This window comes from Anomaloglossus baeobatrachus, chromosome 2 (genome assembly GCF_048569485.1).
Source record: "Anomaloglossus baeobatrachus isolate aAnoBae1 chromosome 2, aAnoBae1.hap1, whole genome shotgun sequence".
Classification (NCBI taxonomy): Eukaryota; Metazoa; Chordata; class Amphibia; order Anura; family Aromobatidae; genus Anomaloglossus; species Anomaloglossus baeobatrachus.
The window spans coordinates 452556814-452573081 of NC_134354.1; the positions used below are offsets into that span (position 1 = coordinate 452556814).

A 16268-nucleotide genomic window follows, 5' to 3' on the forward strand; every position below is an offset into this window, starting at 1 on the left:
CTGCTTAACCTCTTCAGCCCCCAGCCTGTTTTCACCTTGATGATCCGGCCATTTTTTGCAATTTTGACCATTCTCAATGGCTGAAACATTACACTGGCTGTGATTGGCTGAGCGGCGTTCGTCAACCAATCACAGCCTCCGTAGGTCTGGGGAGGAGACACCACCCCTCCTGAAGTCAGGCAGAGTTCTCTCCTTCCTGAATCTAAGGTTTTTGTATACCGATCGCAGCCACCGGGCCACGATTTCGCCATGACGTACTGGGTACGTCATGGGTCCTTAAGTACCAGGGAGCCATGATGTACCCAGTACGTCATAGGTCGCTAAGAGGTTAAATGATGATGGATTATCGAGAGAATAGCCCATGCAGCTCATTAAAGAGCTTTTGAAATAATTGTCCAATTACTTTTGGTCTGTTGAAATAAAGGCAGATACATATTATTGAGCTGTAATTCCTAAACATTTACTCCAATTAAGACGCCAATGCCCTCAAATTAAAGCTGAGAGTCAGTACTTTAAGCCCATATTAGTTATATAACCGATTCCTGAATATGTTTTGGTAAACCGCTAAAATGAAAAAAAAATGTGTCACTGTCCAAATATTTTTGAACCTAACTGCATATTGACATAAAGCAAAAAAAAAAAAAAGAAAACTAGAAAGAAAAATGATTAATGGTTCCATGTACACCAGACAAATGTTTTAAAGTATGACTTTATTATTGGTGGATTTATGCAATTATATTGTAAAACTATTACAGTACATAACATTCATTAATGACTACTAACAATGCAGTGATCTTTCTGAGGTGTCATTAAATATATGTGATGGTCAATTTCCTATGATATATAAGATTTTGAACACATTCACACTCTGAGGTCAATTTTTTCTTTGAGACCAACCCAAGAAAGTCACATTTTACTGCAGTATTTAGGTAAGGTAATTGCAGTTATTTTTTTTTTGCTCTGTCGCATATTAAAGTAAACAAAGAATCACAGCAATTTAACCTGAAGTTTAATTCAGAATATAGAGTCATTACAGGTTGAATGTCATTTAGTGATTGCCTTTAGGGTACCGTCACACTTTAGCGACGCAGCAGCGATCCCACCAGCGATCTGACCTGGTCAGGATCGCTGCTGCATCGCTACATGGTCGCTGGTGAGCTGTCAAACAGGCAGATCTCACCAGCGACCAGTGACCAGCCCCCAGCCAGCAGCGACGTGCAAGCGACGCTGCGCTTGCACGGAGCCGGCGTCTGGAAGCTGCGGACACTGGAAATAAGGTAAACATCGGGTATGGTTACCCGATGTTTACCTTAGTTACCAGCGCACACTGCTTAGCTTAGCGTGTGCAGGGAGCAGGAGCCGGCACTGGCAGCGTGAGAGCTGCGGAGGCTGGTAACGAAGGTAAATATCGGGTAACCACCTTGGTTACCCGATGTTTACCTTGGTTACAGCTTACCGCAGGCTGTCAGATGCCGGCTCCTGCTCCCTGCACATTCAGGATTGTTGCTCTCTCGCTGTCACACACAGCGATGTGTGCTCATCAGCGGGAGAGCAACAATAAAAAAACGAACCAGGGCTGTGTGTAACGAGCAGCGATCTCACAGCAGGGGCCAGATCGCTGCTCAGTGTCACACACAGCGAGATCGCTAATGAGGTCACTGCTGCGTCACAAAAACCGTGACTCAGCAGCGATCTCAGTAGCGATCTCGCTGTGTGTGAAGTACCACTTAGGCTAACTTATCTACTAATCTACAATGACTACAATCATGATACAACAGTATGGAGGTTTGTGCAGCTATGTTTGGGCTGCTTAATGACAAGTCAGTTAATATAAAATTAGCAAATAATATGAAGAATTCAGGGTCCTTCAGAAGGATTTTGACAGTCCAAACCACCACAGTATAGATTAGACTTTATTTTGTAATGTAATTTTCGGCAAACCAGGTAACTTAGCTAAGAGTTCTTTATTACAAAAGCCCAGTTTCCCACAACCTACATAACCATATTTTAAATGGGTTGTCCCCTCAAAAAAAAAAATCATCATCTATCGACAGGATGGATGTTAAATATTTTACAAGGGATAACCTTAGGATATATTTTATGACCTTAAAGAAGCATCTAAAAATTCTAAAATATCCTGATAAAAGCATTTCAAGGCCTCAACCCAGTCACACAGGAAGAACATAAAGTATTGCAAAACTAATGAATTCTAAATATCTCAAAAAGAAAACCGCTATTAATTATGTAAAGATCTATAATTTATAATCTTGTCAGTTCCCCTGAAAAAGAAATATACAACAAAAAGGCACAAATTTACATATTTCCCACACTAAAACCCCACACTATACCTTACAGCAAACCCTGTTAACTACATTAAAGACTCTTAAAACCAAATCATTTTAAACTAAGACCCTGCTACATCAAGGAGCTAACACCTGAATTCTGGCATAAAATACCCTAATAAGTCACAGTATTCATGTGTAATACAGAAGTTACCAAAACTATTGTCCTGGCCAGCTGTGCCAATATGGATGGAGCATGGGCTTCACGGGGTATGGCTACGACTGCCCATCAAAGTCATAAGAAGTTACTACACTTTGATGCCGTAACTCACGACAGAAATGTACTCCAGTCTGTGTACCCCATGCTCATGCTAGTTAACAGATGTGTCTAACACCTAAGTGGTGTGCGACACTTAATGAATTTGGTGCATTGTACTAAAGGGAGCATATTCATAATAAATTGGCTCCACAACATCTAACTTTCACAACGGTTTTACAATATTTCTCCATAAATAACTCAGTAAGGGCACATTTACATTTAACGATTTTGAGGCAGACGGGCATCAGATATGTGCTGAATGATCTGTTCGAGATCGTTCAGTGCATATAGGCTGCCATTGTTCTCTCCACCGCAGATCCTGCTTACATAGGATGATGCCCTGCCGAGAACGCTGATCTTTGGTCAAACAAAAAGATAATTTTTAACCGATTTGCTCATTCTTCAGCCTGTGTTAGACTTCTGTATAAATGAATTTTAACTGTGAAATAGATTGCTTTACCGCTACTGATATTGAGTTGCAGCATGTGTTATTCCGCAGAGCTGCATTCACAATTCTCCAGACTTCAGAGCTGAATTTGTTTTAATGAAAGTAAATACAAGGTTATGCTAGTGATTGGTGTAAAGGCCCCGTCATACTAAGCAACATCGCTAGCAACATCGCTGCTAACGAACAACTTTTGTGACGTTGCTAGCGATGTTGCTGTGTGTGACATCCAGCAACAACCTGGCCCCTGCTGTGAGGTCGTTGGTTGTTGCTGAATGTCCTGGGCAATTTTTTAGTTGTTGCTGTCCCGCTGTGAAGCACAGATCGCTGTGTGTGACAGCGAGACAGCAACAACTAAATGTGCAGGCAGCAGGAGCCGGCTTCTGCGGAGGCTGGTAACCACAGTAAACATCGGGTAACCAAGAAGCCCTGTCCTTGGTTACCCGATATTTACCTTTGATACCAGCCTCCGCCGCTCTCACTGTCAATGCCGGCTCCTGCTCTGTGCACATGTAGCTGCAGGACACATCGGGTTAATTAACCCGATGTGTGCTGTAGCTAGGAGAGCAAGGAGCCAGTGCTAAGCATTGTGCGCTGCTCCCTGCTCTGTGCACATTTAGCTGCAGCAAACATCGGGTAATTAACCCGATGTGTGCTGTACTAGGAGAGCAGGGAGCCAGCGCTCAGTGTGCGCTGCTCCCTGCTCTCTGCACGTGTAGCTGCGTGAGCTGGTAACCAAGGTAAATATTGGGTTGGTTACCCGATATTTACCTTAGTTACCAAGCGCAGCATCTTCCACGCGGCACTGGGGGCTGGTCACTGGTTGCTGGTGAGCTCACCAGCAACTCGTGTAGCCACGCTCCAGCGATCCCTGCCAGGTCAGGTTGCTGGTGGGATCGCTGGAGCGTCGCAGTGTGACATCTCACCAGCAACCTCCTAGCAACTTACCAGCGATCCCTATCATTGTTGGGATCGCTGGTAAGTTGTTTAGTGTGACTGGACCTTAAAGCTACTTTCCCATGATGAGCTTTTGATGCTGCATATTTTCACTGTGCCAAAAATGCACAGCTTTCAGCTCTAGCAAAGTGGATGGGATTTATAGAAATCTCACGTGCACTTTGCTTCTCTTTTACTCAGTGTAGACTCACCTGCTGTGTGGGCCTCAAATCCGAGGCATGTCAATTTCTCTTGCAGGTATGCTGATTTTTCTGTGCAGATTTTACCCTTAGACTTAGGGGCACTTTGCACACTGCGACATCGCAGGTGCGATGTCGGTGGGGTCAAATTGAAAATGACGCACTTCCGGCATCGCATGCGACATCGCAGTGTGTAAAGGCTGGATGATACGATTAACAAGCGCAAAAGCGTCGTAATCGTATCATCGGTGCAGCGTCGGCGTAATCCATGATTACGCTGACGCGACGGTCCGATGTTGTTCCTCGCTCCTGCGGCAGCACACATCGCTGTGTGTGAAGTCGCAGGAGCGAGGAACGTCTCCTACCGGCCTCACTGCGGCTTCCGTAGGATATGCGGAAGGAAGGAGGTGGGCAGGATGTTTACATCCTGCTCATCTCCGCCCCTCCGCTCTGATTGGCTGCCTGCCGTGTGACGTCGCAGTGACGCCGCACGACCCGCCCCCTTAACAAGGAGGCGGGTCGCCGGCCACAGGGACGTCGCACGGCAGGTGAGTGTGTGTGTGAAGCTGGCGTAGCGATAACTTTCGCTACGCCAGCTATCACCACATATCGCTGCTGCGACGGGGGCGGGCACTATCGCACTCGGCATCGCAGCATCGGGCTGCGATGTCGTAGTGTGCAAAGCCCGCCTTATACTAGATGTGGATAATCCAAAGGTAAAAAAAAACGCACATGCATTTCTGAGGTGGAAAACCATCAAAAATGTGCAATTTGTACTTATTTGTGTCAAATAGCAGAATGAATAAAAAACAAAGCAGCTTTATTTAATGCATGACAAAACAGAGACAAAAAAAGCAATAAAAATTGTGATAACCTAATTTAAATAATAGGTCCAGAAGTAGAGCAGAAATTCTGCAACATGAAAAACTCACCATTGTGAGAATGTAGCCTAACAGGACCACCAGCAACATTATAGTAGTATATGCTTGACTGAACCTGATCATCTTTCTCATAATATTCAGAACGGAGAATGCAATAATACTGGCATTAACTAAATAATAAGTTATTATAATGTATCTAGAAAGGTACTAAACTAATGATATTCACAAGTGGACATTCCCTGAATACATGCAGCAAATAAAAACTGATACAATGGTAATATTTAAGGCCAACTAAAGGAGACACCAGTGTGGTTTTAAAACATGCTTTACATTAGGAAGAGAAGAATATCTTGCAGTTCCACGGGTTGCCCACTGCCTGATATCATAGAGTCAGGCTATGGTTTATAGTGCTTGTGTTTCGAGCAGCATGACTTGGTTGTTAGGTTCACTTTAAAAGTAATTTGCAATAAATTCGAACATTGCCAGGACAAGTCAAATGTTTCGGAGTTAAAATATCTACATTTAAATAATACCGTCCAAAACCATATAGTAGCAAAGTCCTTTACGGAGATACAATATTTTATACTGCACAGTTCAACTATATTATGATGATTCTTCGGAGCATGTAGCAGTATGTCTAAATAGTGCATTTATATCAGTTTTCTGAAGAAATAAATTGCAAAATGGTATGGCTAATAGACTTTTAAAGTGAATCTATCAGCAGGTTTTTGCTATGTAAATTAAAGCCAGCATGCTGCAAGGATTAACACACAGAATTCAGGGTTTCCTGGATTGTCAAGGTCCAGCCTGTTGTTGATTTATGTTTATTTAACCAGTAAGTTCACTTATCATTGCTCAGAGTACGTCATGTGCACAGCAGTCTGACCCGCCGCCTCCTCTGATTGACACCTCACTATCAATGTAAAATCTCTATTAAGGGCCTGTTGTGTGCGGGGACAGCTCCCTCAGCTCTGCTACATGGCTAAATCTAAAAATTCTGATTGCGTCAGAATGGCTGCACCTAGTAATCTAAGCAAAACATTGTTGGATTGAGGGGTTCTTTGCCTGCATCATGCTGCTTTCAGATGAGGTAGCAAAAACCTGCTAACAGATTTAAGTATAGTTCTACCTTTTGGAGCTCCTTTGACTAAATAAATATCATAACTTACTATTACACTTTGGGAGTGCGACACATGTAGCCGTTTGTGCTGAGTACTGTCTATCAAAATTGCACATAGTTAATGTATGTCACCTGTATATGGCACTTTACTGAATAGTAAAACTTCATGCAGTTTTGCTGTGTACGCCTCTGCTTTTTAGAACATACTGCTATGTGCAGGGCCCAACTAAAGACAATGGCTGCCTTGCCTGCGGAAACCATTTGAAAGAATTTGTATATCATGTTGTCAAATTCACGATTACTGTTGTTTCATCTCCACCTTTGATTACTTTGATTACAGACTAACCAGGGAATTAGCAGTTTGACGTTGGCAGCCTGGGTCATAGAATTGTGGCTCAGGGAGCATTAGGAATTTTGGTTTCTACATCTTTATTGGGAAAATCAACCACAGTTCTTTAGCCATACATCTGTAATGGACAGAATACTTTGTTGTCTACCAGTACAAAAATATAGTATTTTGAGTAGAAGAAAAGAAAAGTAACAAATAAATCTTAATGATCCAAATTTCTGGGAGTGTTGTCTTTTCAGTCCAATATTTGAACATGTTTTTTTTCTTCCTTGGACGAGGCTAAGTGCACTGCTATACATCTAACACATTTTTGCCAGAACAATCATACTGGGTAATGAAAACACGATAATTTATCTGATCCCACCATGGTTTAGAGTTATGAAAAGAGTACAAAAGAGAGACATAACACGCTTATCTGAATAACACATCTACTTTTCATTTGGAGTCTGCTCCTTAGTAAGCCCGGAGGCATTTTATTGATATTCTGCAAAGAAAAACTAGACATGTTCCAAAGCAATCCATCTGAGTCTTTATAGTAAAATCACACTGTATATGTGGAGTATTTCTACATCTTGTATTTGTTGGGTGGAATTATTGGCGCTTGTTGAAACCTATTTAATATCTGAATATGAGAAATTGAGCAGTATCACTTTAACAGTCACAGTTTATAAGAGCCTGTTATGTCCGTTATGTGTTTTAGTGGTTAACACAGCAGAAATAGAAGTGCCTCTTTAAATAGAGTGGACTCAATGCTATATTCCGGTGCACAAGCCCCAGGCAAAACCAAATAGAAAATTCAGGGGAAATAATTCTGCATAACCACATTCTCCCTAACAGTGTTTTAACATGCTTGAGGAACTGGCTCATCTCGATATATTCTGTCTAGACAGAAAAACTCCGAGCATTCAGCCAGCCCCAGTGTTGTCTCGCTGGCTCAAACCCTGTGCAGCTGACACTTAACATTATTAATTAAAGGGGATGTGACAGTATAATAGGGTTGCTGTTAGAGTGCTAGACTGGAGCTGCTTGTTAACGCAGCTAGAATGCCATTGCTAAGTCCACAGGTCGCTTTAGCGGCTTTACAGCCGTTTCTTGATGAGTTTTTCCAGTTTTCTTATTCTTGAAGACTCCTGCTCTGGGGTCGGAGTTTGCAAAGCCATAGAGTTGTTTTCAGCACCAGAAGGAGGATTTGGAAGTCTTTGTCGAAACAGGTCAAGCATGCTGCTCTGCTCACTCCGCTTAAGTCCCTGAAAGCAAAAAAGAAAGCATTAAACTTCAGTAAACGGACAAATTCCTCAGTAGCCAAATGCCCAATACCTTCCTGGCTGTTTTATAAATTGCTCAACTGACTATAGTAATTCCACTACACACACATATGTAGTAATACACTCTGATGCAACGATTTTAGGAAATCTAACCTAATGTAAAAAGATGGAAAAAGGAAAGGCATGAGACACTGTATAGCTACAGTATCTCTATTGCCTAAGGAGATTTTTGTGACAACCTCTTCATGTGAGGATAGGCGCTGCACAGGAGAACTTCGTGATATAAATGGCCATTAAAACACCATCTGGCAACTGAGTACAGTATATTGTCAGCTCTCAAGACATATGAACCACCACTACATTTATAGTACAGATAATAAAACTGGCTGTGCTAGCCACTGACTAGATGATTCGTGTTACTAAAGCACTAAACAAAATGGGGATTGAAACAAATGCCCTTCCTTGGATTTGGAATTACTGAAATCAAATCAGTTTTTAATTTACAAAATCTTTAGAACGGTTGAAATATTTTTGTAATTACACTTGGAATATACTCTTGCATATAGCATTGTAAAAGCAAAGCCTAGCCATATGACAGGAATGCACAAAAGTAATAAGAGCAGTGAAATATATCTTTATTAAGTCAGACTGTAATCCACTTACATGTATAGAAAACTATATGTCTGTACTTTGGCTGGCCTGTATGGGCTTAATGAATTTTACATTTAGCTTTGAAGAAAGTGCTGACCAGCAGAACAAAGTAATCTAACAAGGACTAAAAAAATGAGACTTATCAGGAAGCAGATGTTCTCAAAACAAAGTCGTCTTCTACAAAAACTGAACGCCTATCAGGCACATCTGAAAGCAGTAGAGTATTAAGAAACCTCGTAATCAGATGCAGTGTAAGGAAGTTATTCTATTCTGTCTATTCTTGCATTATAGGCTAATTCCTAAGCAAAGTCTGCAGAGGAAAACAGGCAAAAGTAAAGTGGACATTGGCCTTCTAGTATCTCACTTGGTGTCAAATATATAACCCTTTCCTGGGCAATTGTTTCTTGTACAGAAACACACTCAGCAATTGCAATGGCAAGTGTTAAACCGCCGATGACCGGCAACATGTTAACTAGCTGGCGGTTGTTCCATAGCACGGTTAAATAGTCACACCACATTTCAGATGTCATCTGAATAATATGTAATGCAAGATCCTTCAAGTGCATGTATGCTGCCATTGTTCTTGGGAGGGCAGGTCCTGTTTACACAGGACAATATGCTGTCAAGAACAGTGATCTTTTCTGGGGCTGGCGATGCACTTTTGCTGACCGGACGAATCAGGGTAGAGCTACAGCCATCCTGTAATTAATCCTTAATCTCCCACATTTCTGCGGTTCCCTTGGACCTGATCATAATGCCGGACATGTGGAGCACTTCTCTAGCTTCAGAGCTGCAGTGAGAGCTCTGATAAGGCAGGCCCCATAGAGATCCTGCTAGCAAAGGGCTGCCTGCAGGGAGACATAGACCATTGCATAATTTTGCCGGAAGAGTCCTGAAGAGAAAGCTGGGCGATAGTCGAACTGCAGCACATATTAAGAGTGTGGTGCTTACAGGGCTTCAGAGGAGCTGCTACGGAGGGACTCCGGTCTGAAGTGAGGCATGCTTCTCCAGGCAGTTATACATGTGGAGGAGGTGGTGGCCATTTTGATGTCTAGGCCAGACATTAAAGGGAAGGGGAGGTGAGAGCTTCTGAGTGAATCTTTCATGGACACCACTCTATCCCCGAAACTACCTGCACAGGTCACAGACTATTTGATAACAGGCAATGGGTAATGCAGCATTCCTTCTGGTTTCTCAGGGGTGGAGGGTGAAGGCGGTGGGAACCCTCGGTAACTGGGTTTCGATGCTACTGCTCTGTCCCTCCTGGGAATAATACCTCCACACAGGGGTCTGATTATATTGAACAGTGCTGGAGGACTTATAAAAGCCTGGGTAGGTTGCAGGCGTTCGTGTGTAAGTTATATAGCATAGTAATCTGGGACAAATCAGACACAGCCACAATTTATTTCCTCTCCTGGAACTCTGCATTGGGCTTCGTCATTCCAGGCACATATATATATCCTGCTGAAACTTTAGCTGATGTTACTTTGTCTTAATCTACAATGCCCCTACACTTAATGAACCAAAATAAAAGTTCTACTGTGGCTGCCATCTCAAGGAGTTTGCTAAATGGGATCTGCTTGAATCACCACATACACTATGGGGCAGCCCTTTATCAACAGCTAAATCTTCTGACCAGCGCAGAGGCCAGACCACAAATTATGATAAAGAGGAAGAAAGGCAAGCTGATTTGACTCTATGACAGGTCAGTTCTTGCAGGGTATCTCCATTTGTAAACACTCCTTAAGTGGGAAAATAGAAAAACAGAGGCGGTGAAGTCTGAAGTGCGTCTATTGCATAAAGACATGCAAGCTTTAAGGGGTTCCATCTCTGACATTGAAACAAGGGTTAAACGTGCTGGAAGAGACAGTAAGCGCAAATAGGGTCTTATCCTAAAACAGTTAGCAAAGGTGTGTAAGGGTAGACTCACCTGGTGTCGTTGAGAGTCACAACCACTGTAATGGCGTTAATACGGCTGCAGCAGAACTCACGTAGAGATGCAGTTCAAATTTGGAGAGAAAAGGGTTAATAAACTGCGCTGCCGTAGAACGGAGGATCCAAGCAGAAGGAATGATTTTATTTGTCTATGCGTTTCAAAGCCTTATGGCTTCTTCCTCAGGATAAATCATATACCAAAATTTGTATTGAGGAAGAAGCCATAAGGCTTTAAAACGCGTAGACAAAAAAAAATCATTCCTTCTACATGGATTCTCATTTCTATGGCAGTGCGGTTTATTAACTCTTTTCTCTCCAAATTTGAATTGAAACAAGGGTGTCATACCTAGAGGATAAAATGTCCCCTATAGCTGCACAGTTAACCAAAATGGCTGGATCAAATTATGTCTGGTGCAAAAAAGCAGAGGCCTGGAAAATCAGATATGAGGAACCCTCCACCAGGTGCTTCTAGCAGACCCTTTCTGGTATGACTTCTAAATTGCAAAAATAGAGACACAACTCTGTCTGTTGCAGTCTCTGCATTCCCAGATTTCTCAATGGATCTTCAGAAGCATAGGCTACATTTTTGGATTTGAAGAGGAAAATTAAGGACAGAAACATTGCCTACTTGATTTACCCGGCTCATCTTCATATTGTATATGAAGGCTACTGCACATTTTTCCCACTCCTGATAAGAGAATGGTTTCAATCCCACCCTGAACAAAGAAAATAATACATTTTCCCTCATCAATCTCCCTGTATCGTCAAAAAAGGCAATGAATGGAACTTCATCTTTAGCAATGGGAGTCCCTATCTGACATGTTATAGGAAACAGCTATACATATCACTGCGTTCTGTGAGTATCTCAACATTGGAACACTACTAGAGGTGTTAAATCTTTACCTCTCATTAGTCATGTTGACTTTAAGTTATATGTATATAACTGTCATGATAATGAATATCCAAAAAACTGACCCGCACATCCAACAAATGTGAACAGGTGTTAGCCGAAAAAACATAGTAACTATAAAATGCATGCAGCTGCACACTGCATAGTGTGCAGCTGTACGCACTTTATTGTCATAATAATGAATCAGTATGCATTCCCACAGTCTAGTCAAAGATCTTTCTGAGAGAAATACTTTGGCGCAGTGTTGGGGCTCTATTGCATTGATCAATTCAGTAGCTAAATTTCTCTTGATTCATATGTTCATGGCAGTAATGCAGATTCCATTTTTCACATTTTCACTCTTACATATAGCTATTGGATTTTTCAAGTCAGTATTCACACAGCAGTTTCTGCTATTTCATGTATTCCCCTTACATAGTCACTGGTGTGCATACCTTATCTCCACAAAGATCTAACTGGCTTGATATGTTTTATTGCTCTGATACTCCTTTTTAATTTCAATACTTGTGGAATTAGGTCTTCCAAATTGAGGTGTAACCTTAGGTAAACTCATTGAATTCAGTGACCTAACCTCAGATGTCATTGAACTCAACGCTGAATTACTGGATTAGGCAATGTATGCACATTAAGTATTTGGTTGTAGACATTCCTGCACCAAATCTGCATCTCCTAGCAAAAATAATATCGGATGTGTATTGATGAGGTTTCGGTGCATTTTTTGCCAGGAGATCCAGATTTGGTGCAAAAATATCTGCACTTAAATACTCAATGTGTGCACACCGCCTAATCCGGCACTTAGTTCAATTACTTCACCTGATGTGAGGTCACTGAGTTCACCTGAGGTCACACCTGGGGTACCTTGGGAACTTCCAGTGGTAATCTCAAGTGAACTCACTGAAGTCAACGCTCACAGCTGAGGCTCAGTCAGTGTGTCCCTGATGCTGTAGTAAACAGTCACGTATCTTAATTTGGCCATGCACCACAACCTCAGATGTAGCAGAGCCAGGATTCTCTGAGCAAACTACCCTTATCAGTGTCGGGACATATTACTCTTATTAAAATGAGCTCATTTCCAAAGTTCAGTTATATTCTACAACATAGTGCGGTACTTGTTCCTAAAACCTTTTTTACATCACTGAATTAGCGGATTTATGTTTTGATTAGGGGTAATTCTAGGCCTAAACTCAAATTGTCTACTTGTAATAGACCCCAAAAAGAGGGGGGAGTAGCTCTCTTTGTTTATTACTTGGCAAGCCAGGTGAGGGCATTAAACACTTGGATGCCAGGAGCACAATTATAAAACTAAGAGTCACTTAGCTCAGGCAGCTAAAAGCAATTGTCTATTGGGAATTCTGGATATCCCCTCTGTTCCTAAAATGTTGACTATACTTAAACTATTGCCTTCAGTTTGGAGGCAGGTAAAAAGGGTGGTTTGTTTTAATCAAATAATAGCTGAGATGCCTCTGTGACAGAATCCATACTACTCATCTTTATCATCTCATCCATCCTCCCAATTCTGGTGTACCCATAATCTTATTACATTAGATAAAATACACAAACAAAACGTAGTGTTATCTTTAGTTCAATTACAACTTAGATACAGTATTGCAAGGTCCAGATATTTACCGTATTTTATAAACTATAAGACACACCGGACCATAAGATGCAGATCAGCGGGCCGGCAGACAGGAGGACATCGCGATGCTGCAGGGAACAGTCACCGGTGAGTATACTGTACTTATTCACTGCCCCCCGAGCTGATGATGATGCGAGGGGGGCAGTGAATATAGCCACACATGATCACTCCAGGAAGTAGTTGCTAGGTGTGATCGCGCAGGCAGACTTCCCCGCACATACTCCCGTTCACCTCTCAGCGCTGGCTTCAGCGCTGAGATGATGGGCGGGAGGATGCATGCATATGAAAGTAGCGGGCCCACGTAGTCACGGCAGGCGCTGCTACAGCCTGCGCATGCCGCTGATGACCCGCTCCACCGCAGCACCCTCATTCCCCACAGCCATGCCCTACATTCATATAGCAGGATAAGGCACAGCCAACAGTGTAGGAGATGTTGAGGTGCACTTGTAGCTTTCCACACCATATGTCCAGAGAATAAGAAACAAGGCACTCTCAAATGGTGATAACAAACAAAGCATTTATTCCATAAGTCTTAAAGCAACATGTGATGTTTCGGCCAGGTGGCCTTCATCAGACAACTTGTTATTAAGACGGTCAAGAGTAGTGGTAAAGGCAGTGGTATCCACCACTATGCTGCATCATAGTGGTGGATACCACTGCTTTTAGCACTACCCTGACAGTCTTAATAACAAGTTGTCTGATGAAGGCCACCTGGCTGAAACGTCACATGTTGCTTTAAGACTTATGGAATAAATTCTTTGTTTGTATCACCATTTGAGAGTGCCTTGTTTCGAATTCTATGCCGTAATTCAGACTATAAGATGCACCCCCCACTTTCCCCCAACATTTGGGGGAAAAAAGTGCGTCTTATAGTCCGAAAAATATGGTAAATATCTTCAGCACTCTAAACAACTCAAAGACTTCGATCCTTGATAGGGATTCTAAAATCACAAGGCCCACAAGGTCTCATGTCTTCCTCATATACTTATATGCTTTCTACAGACACCACATTTAATCTACTCTTGGTAAAAAGTAGATGGAAATTTTTAATTCCTTCTATACAGGATGAAGACTGGGAGGAGATATTGGAATCTTCTCTCCATGTGTCTTCCTCCATTAATAATAAAATTATTGAGCTTTATATTATCCACCAATCGTATCTGACCCCACTGAAGTTATTACGGATGGGGCGACTGCCCACCTCAGAATGCACGCAGTGTCATAGACCAGATGCCAATTTTTGGCACATGATATGGGCATGTCCAATTATTTTTTCTTTCTGGCAGGATGTAATGTGTTTGCTCTCTTTGGTTTCCATCTCCCTCCCCCTTAACCGCAATTTGTCTGGTGGTCTTGAGGAAGAAAAATGGAATCCTCATATGAGAATTTTCCTCAGGGAAACCATGTTTCTTGCCAAGAAAAGATAGCACTTCTATACTTGTATGGATGGGGGGGGGGGGGGAATGCCCCTCGACTCTACAGTCCTGGAAGGTTTTTGTTAATAAATTATCCCATATGAGAACATTGTGTACCAGAATAAGGATCATCTGCAGAAATTGTTTAAGCTGTTGGACTTTTGGAACTCCTCACCCCTAACAATTACCCCAAGTAATTAACCCTAGAACCACTTGAGTAACTGAAATAAGTAGCAATAGATAGATCTGGTGATCTAATGGATTTCTGCTGTACCCAAGTGGGAATAAAGTTTGAAGGATATTTGTGTCACTAGAAGTCTGTTTGTGCAGTCAGTTGTAATTTGTTTATAGGTTACTGCAGCGTTTTGTAGTTGCTAATTTAGACGCCTGTTATAACCATTGATGTCTCCAGGATATCCAAATTTCTTTCTTGACATTTATATTGGTTATGTGGAAGACATAACTCTATATAATGTAGAGAACAATGATCTTTCATGCAAATCAAAATAACATTTCACCCAACAAACAAATGTTTTGCTTGTTTTTTTGGGGGATCAGCAGCCTGTTTATGTTGCATGAATATTGTCAAAGGAACGTTCATAGGAATGCTCTTTTCACGATGAGCATGTAGTGTAAATAAATCTTTACTCTCCCTTTGATAGGATATTTAGGCTGACTGAAAGGGGAGGCTGTTGAGTTTGGTTCAGAAAACCTCGGCCAGTGTATACAAAAAACTTTAAAATCAGGTTTGTGAAACTGGTTTGAAACTCACTCTCACACCTACATACAGAGGGGAAAAAACATTTACTCGTCCACCAATTGTGCAAGTTCTCCCACTTAAAAAGATGAGAGAGGCCTGTAATTGACATCATAGGTAGACCACAACTATGAGAGACAAAATGAGAAAACAAATACAGAAATCACCTTCTCTGATTTGGCAATATTTTTTTTTCATAAATTATGGTGGAAAAGAAATATTTGGTCAATATCAAAAGTTCATCTCAATATTTTGTTATATATCCTTTGTTTGCAATAACAGAGGTTAAAACGGTTTCTGTAAGTCTTCGTAAGGTAGCCACACACGGTTGGTGGTATGTTGGCCCATTCCTCCATGCAGATCTCTTCTAGAGCAGTGATGTTTGGGCCTGTCGCTGGGCAACATGGATTTTCAACTGCCTCCAAAGGTTTTCAATGGGGTTGAGATCTGGAGACTGGCTAGGCCACTCCAGGACCTTCATATGCTTTTTACGAAGCCACTCCTTTATTGCCCTGGTGGTGTGCTTGGGATCATTATCATGCTGAAAGACCCAGCTACGTTTCATCCTTCAATGCCCTTGATTAAGGAAGGAGGTTTGCACTCAAAATCTCACGATACATGGCCCTATTCATTCTTTCATGTACACGGATCAGTCGCCTTGGTCCCTTTTGCAGAGAAACAGCCCCAAAGCATGATGTTACCACCCCCATGCTTTCCAGTAGGTATGGTGTTCTTTTGTTCCAACTCAGCATTCTGTCTCTTTAAAATATGAGTTGTGTTTCTACCAAACAGTTCTACTTTGGTTTCATCAGACCATTTGGCATTCTCCCAATACTCTTCTAGATAATCCAAATGCTCTCTAGCAAACTTCAGACGGACCCGGACATGTATTGGCTTAAGGAGGGAAACACATCTGGCACTACAGGATCTGAATCCCTGGCGGTGTATTGTGTTACGGATGGTAGGCTTTGTTACGGTGGTCCCAGCTCTATGTAGGTCATTCACTAGGTCCCCCATGTGGTTCAGGGATTTTTGCTCATCATTCTTGTGATTATTTTGACCACACGAGGTGACATCTTGCGTGGAGCCAAAGATCAAGGGAGAATTATCAATGGTCTTGTATGTCTTCCATTTTCTTATTATTGCTCCCACAGTTGATTCATCACA

The 16268-nt window shown here is 42.0% G+C and overlaps 1 protein-coding gene across 1 annotated transcript in view; it reads right to left on the reverse strand.

Moving 5' to 3' along the window:
• Positions 1 to 691: 691 nt before the first annotated feature.
• VPS53 (VPS53 subunit of GARP complex) overlaps positions 692 to 16268 on the reverse strand; it is a 338297-nt gene continuing 322720 nt past the window's right edge. Inside the window, exon 22 of the mRNA XM_075336305.1 lies at positions 692 to 7779. Coding sequence (XP_075192420.1) covers positions 7612 to 7779 — 168 coding nt within the window. The 3' untranslated portion in view covers positions 692 to 7611. The remainder of the gene's footprint in view (positions 7780 to 16268) is intronic.